The 5,822-nt window shown below is 48.3% G+C and overlaps 1 protein-coding gene across 1 annotated transcript in view; it reads left to right on the top strand.

The window, feature by feature from the left end:
- Nucleotides 1–5,523, top strand: part of LOC113468980 (hornerin-like) — an 11,488-nt gene extending 5,965 nt beyond the window's left edge. Inside the window, exons 3-5 of the mRNA XM_026826332.1 lie at nt 2,218–2,505; nt 3,194–3,790; nt 4,010–5,523. Of these exons, the coding sequence (XP_026682133.1) occupies nt 2,218–2,505; nt 3,194–3,790; nt 4,010–5,523 (2,399 nt within the window). The remainder of the gene's footprint in view (nt 1–2,217; nt 2,506–3,193; nt 3,791–4,009) is intronic.
- The last annotated feature ends 299 nt before the right edge of the window (nt 5,524–5,822 follow it).

Genomic DNA, 5,822 nt, shown 5'->3' with positions numbered 1-5,822 from the left:
TCAATAATACGTACTGAAATATTGGATTCATATCATTCGGGGAATTCAAAACCCTTATTCTAATCAACGAAGGGTATCTTTTTGAGTTACATTGATCGATAAAAATTTAATTTCAATTATTATTTACTATTCCCCTTCCGTTCTCATCGGGCTTCCAGCTATCTATTCACATTCACGCTTTGACATACATAAATCAGCGATACTCAGGTTGCGCCGAGTCCCAGGCAGGTTTCTGTAAAGGAAGTACTTTTCAGTTTGCCGAAAATGAATTTCGAATTCGGCACCTTACTTACTTACATACTTACTTTCCTTGTCTAAGATCACCAAAATGTCGTTGGATTATGTTTTTCCAATGCGGTGACCCCAAGAACGGCCTATTTTTAAGGACGACTTGAGTCGGAAGTCACTGACACAGCTCGGACACACTATTCTCCCCGTAGGCGCTGTTTTAAAATAGAAGCACACGGATTGTAACATTTGTAACCCATCGAAATAGTTATTTGCAATCGAAATAATTTGCATTTGTAGATCCCCAACTCTGAGGATCAGCAAATTGTAGATTCTGAATGACAAACAAAGAGCTGTCGGCACATGGGGATTATGGGGAATAAATGTCATGCCCTGAGTTACATTGATCGATAAAAATTTAATTTCAATTATTATTTACTATTCCCCTTCCGTTCTCATCGGGCTTCCAGCTATCTATTCACGCTCTGACATACATAAATCAGCGATACTCAGGTTGCGCCGAGTCCCAGGCAGGTTTCTGTGAAGGAAGTACTTTTCAGTTTGTCGAAAATGAATTTCGAATTCGGCACCTTACTTACGTGCTCACTTTCCGTGTCCAAGATCACCAAAATTTCGTTGGATTATGTTTTTCCAATGCTGTGACACCAAAGAACGGCCTATTTTTAAGGACGACTCAAGTCGGAAGTCACTGACACAGCTCAGACACACTATTCTCCCCGTAGGTGCTGTGTTAATATAGAAGCACCCGGATTGTAACCCATCGAAATAGCTATTTGCAATCGAAACAATTTGCATTTGCAGATCCCCAACTCAGAGGATCAGCAAATTGTAGATTCTGATTGACAAACAAAGAACTGTCGGCACATGGGGATTATGGGGAATAAATGTCATGCCTTATCTGGGATTCGAACCCGTAGTAATGACGCTGACGTTTGCCTTGAAAATGAAGTGACATCTTGCTTATTCAGTTGTGACATATGATGAGGCATGCTGACAACGGTACTGTACCAGCTCGTGCTTATTGAACTATGCTTGTTTCAACAAACGCCCAAAACAATGCTCCCATTTATACAAAACTCTCTGATACCCTCCGCGTTTACATTGGAAATCGAGCTCGTTCATTTTACTGGCAAAAGAGCTGATATTGAACAGGAATGGGGGATTGCCATGTACTCGTATGCAGGGCTGTATCCAGGATTTTGTCGAGGAAGGGTCCAAACAGTGATGTCTGGGGGAGGGGGTGGATGCTCCAAATTTTCGGAGTCTCGCCTACGGTAAAGGAGAAAAATGAGGCTCGAAGGGGGGTGGCCGGGCCTCCTCGACCTCAATTTTTCGGTGTCTGACGTACTGTAGAGGAGAAAAATGAAGCTCGATGGGGTGAAGGCCGGCCCCTAAATACGGCCCTGGAATGGGGATTGCCATGTACTCGTATGTACTAAAACGGAGCTGATGTGCCTGCGAGCGTTTTTTTCTCTCTCGTTTTACTTTTTTTCAATTACTCTTCCTTTCAGTTTCAATTAAATTTGCTTGCAGGTCAACTTTGCAATAAACTCACATCGACCCACACTGTCCGCAGGTATACAGTGTTGTGTTTTTCTCTGAAGTAACGCTGGCAAAGAGTTCCATGTAAATGTCCCGGGTTCCATTAGCTGATGTTTGTTGTCTGTTAGATGATGAACATTAGCTATTAACCCCCACCCCCGCACAAAGGATACAGCGTACCGTACCAGGCCGAAATTGTCGCCTGCTCTAGTAATTAATTCGGATAAATCATTCTGATAGATTCTGACGTCGCAACGTGACTTTGTGAAGATTAATTTTGTATAGAAGAGCATCAGTAACATATACTCTTCACCCTCCCCCCAACTGTGAAGAATATAAGGTACTGGTGTTCTTCTTTTCAGATAAATCAGCCTCTTTGTACCTACTCATAAAATTCCTAACACCACTATATCTTCTTGCTTCCAGGTGATCCAACAGGGCCGGGACGAACGGGCCCAGAACCAACCGGTTTCAGTTTGAGTCCAGCTAAGCCCAACAGAGGTTCCGGCAAATCTCTGCCTGTGAAGGAATACGATACCCAACCCGGTAGCACAGCCGTCGGCAGCATCACCCTAGCTGCACACAATGGTCCCAACGCCTTATCGTTCGGATCACACCTGGGGAGCACCTCTCCGACAGCCCACGGCTTTGTTAGTGGACCGGACGCTTCGGGGCCTGCTAGTCTAAGTCAACCCGGCAGACACCATGATAGCGGTAATGAGGCTCGAAGGGGGGGGGCCGGGCCTCCTCGACCTCAATTTTTCAGTGTCTGACGTACTGTAGAGGAGAAAAATGAAGCTCGATGGGGTGGAGGCCGGCCCCTAAATACGGCCCTGGAATCGGGATCGCCATGTACTCGTATGTACTCAAACGGAGCTGATGTGCCTGCGAGCGTTTTTTTCTCTCTCGTTTTACTTTTTTTCAATTACTGTTCCTTTCAGTTTCAATTAAATTTGCTTGCAGGTCAACTTTGCAATAAACTCACATCGACCCACGCTGTCCGCAGGTATACAGTGTTGTGTTTTTCTCTGAAGTAACGCTGGCAAAGAGTTCCACGTAAATGTCCCGGGTTCCATTAGCTGATGTTTGTTGTCTGTTAGATGATGAACATTAGCTATTAACCCCCACCCCCGCACAAAGGATACAGCGTACCGTACCAGGCCGAAATTGTTGCCTGCTCTAGTAATTAATTGGGATAAATCATACTGATAGATTCTGACGTCGCAACGTGACTTTGTGAAGATTAATTTTGAATAGAAGAGCATCAGTAACATATACTCTTCACCCTCCCCCAACTGTGAAGAGTATAAGGTACTGGTGTTCTGTTCTTCTTTTCAGATAAATCAGCCTCTTTGTACCTACTCATAAAATTCCTAACACCGCTATATCTTCTTGCTTCCAGGTGATCCAACAGGGCCGGGACGAACGGGCCCAGAACCAACCGGTTTCAGTTTGAGTCCAGCTAAGCCCAACAGAGGTTCCGGCAAATCTCTGCCTGTGAAGGAATACGATACCCAACCCGGTAGCACAGCCGTCGGCAGCATCACCCTGGCTGCACACAATGGTCCCAACGCCTTATCGTTCGGATCACACCTGGGGAGTACCTCTCCGACAGCCCACGGCTTTGTTAGTGGACCGGACGCTTCCGGGCCTGCTAGTCTAAGTCAACCCGGCAGACACCATGATAGCGGCGGAAGAATCAACAACCCGCCCTCTTTCCTCGTCAGCGGAAGTTCGCACAGCGCCGCCTTGGGCGTCGGTAGTCAGAGCTCAGGAGGCAGTGGGGTCGGATTCAGCGGAAGTGGGGGACATGCGTCCGCCTCGTTCGGCGGTGGATTTAATGGTCCCGCAACGCCCAACTTTGGCGGTAGCAGTCACCCATCCTCGGGAGGATTTGGATTTGTAGGTGGAGGCGGAGGTAGCTTTAGTGGAGGAGGGGGTGGACATGGTTTGTTTGGAGGTAGTGGAGGTGGTCACGGTGGAGGAGGAAGTGTTGGAGGTGGCGCAGGACATGGAGGTGGCGGCGGGGGTCCGAGTTTCAGTTCGGGAGGTGGTCATGGAGGAGGAGGATATGGCGGAGGTAGTGGTGGAGGTCACGGAGGTGGATTTGGAGGGGGAGGAGGTGTTAGTCGATTTGTAGGTGGAGGCGGAGGTAGCTTTAGTGGAGGAGGGGGTGGACATGGTTTGTTTGGAGGTAGTGGAGGTGGTCACGGTGGAGGTGGAAGTGTTGGAGGTGGCGCAGGACATGGAGGTGGCGGCGGGGGTCCGAGTTTCAGTTCGGGAGGGGGTCATGGAGGAGGAGGATATGGCGGAGGTAGTGGTGGAGGTCACGGAGGTGGATTTGGAGGGGGAGGAGGTGGTGTTAGTCATGGAGGTGGAGGAGGTGGATATGGGGGAAATAGTGGAGGTGGCGGTAATCACGGAGGCGGATTTGGTGGATCTGGTGGCAGTCACGGAGGAGGAGGAGGAGGTGGTGGAGGATTCTTGGGTGGTGGCGGTGGACATGGCGGATTCGGAGGGTTTGGTGGAAGTGACGGCGGACATCAGACGCCCATTATCCACAAGTCTGCCTACGTGTACGTGGCTCCCCCGGATGAGGATGTTCCCAAACAGAAGGTCATCATCGAGCAACCTGCACCGAAGAAGAACTACCAGATTGTATTCATCAAGGCACCGAACCCTCCGAAGCAGGAGGTTCCGGTTATACCGCCCCTCCTATCACCACAGTCTGACAAGACGCTCATTTATGTTCTTCATCCGAAGCCTGAGGCTGCCCCGCCCATACATATCCCGGCACCTCCCCTGCACAAACCCAACAAGCCTGAAGTGTACTTCATCCGCTACAAGACACAACACCATAAGGACGATGGAGGCAGTGGCTCAGGGGAATATGGCGGTGGATTTAACAGTGGATTTGGTGGTGATAGTCACGGCTTTAGTAACAATGCCAGGGGAGGTTACTCCGGGGGTGGCAGTGACCTGAACGGCTTTCAACATGTAAGGTACGGACGCGATCAGTTCAAAAAGATGACGAAATCTTCCGAACCATCCTCAGTGTCATCTCATTCCGGTAGTTCGGAATCAGCCCCTCCTCCCACAGCCTCTGATAAGTCATCTTCCCCGATCAAATATCAGAAACCACTCCCGTCGTCTACCCTCGTTCGTACGCACCCTGTCAATACAGGCTCTCAGAAGGCAACCTATAATTCCAATCAGAAGGCAACCTATACCTCCAATCCGTCTCCAGTGTCTTACAAAACTGCCCCCAATTCTGCATCACTTTCCAGAGCCTCATCTCAACATACCAGTTTCAGTCCACCCACTCAACCTTCTCAATACAACTCGGAGCTCTCCAAACTATCCAGCCATTCCGAGCTTTCCAAACTGCCAACGCCCCATTTCAAGCCTTCGTCGAAAGACATGTACTTCGAAGAACTCAAATCCTACCAGAAGACGAAAAAGTCCGTTACTCCCTCAGGGACATCTGATCCTCACTCTGTGTCATCAAGAGCAAGAAACGTTTTCAGTTTACCACAATACGGAGGGTCATCCAGTTCAACATCGCTTGAAGAAGATACCAATGCTCGAATAGACAATACTAGTCGACACAAATATAGTGATGGTGGTGAAGATGAGGACGATGGAGATCAGTATTCCAGTTACGAATCGCAAACTGGCGCTAGTCAATTAACAAATAGTTATATGAAGCCAAGGGGACAAAATGCTCACTAGACATTTCGCCAAGGGGACAAAATGCTCACTAGACAGTTAGCCAAGGGGACAAAATGTTCACTAGACATTTAGCCAAGGGCACAAAATGCTCACTAGACAGTCAGCCAAGGAGACAAAATGCTCACTAGACAGTTAGCCAAGGGGACAAAATGTTCACTAGACATTTAGCCAAGGGTACAAAATGCTCACTAGACATTTAGCCAAGGGGACAAAATGCTCACTAGACAGCTAGCCAAGGGCACAAAATGCTCACTAGACAGTCAGCCAAGGAGACAAAATGCTCACTAGACATTTAGCCA

The sequence above is a fragment of the Diaphorina citri genome, unplaced genomic scaffold, assembly GCF_000475195.1.
Source record: "Diaphorina citri unplaced genomic scaffold, Diaci psyllid genome assembly version 1.1 scaffold913, whole genome shotgun sequence".
Classification (NCBI taxonomy): domain Eukaryota; kingdom Metazoa; phylum Arthropoda; class Insecta; order Hemiptera; family Psyllidae; genus Diaphorina; species Diaphorina citri.
The sequence above is the reverse complement of the archived record's forward strand: the minus strand, read 5'-3'. Positions and strand labels throughout refer to the sequence as shown.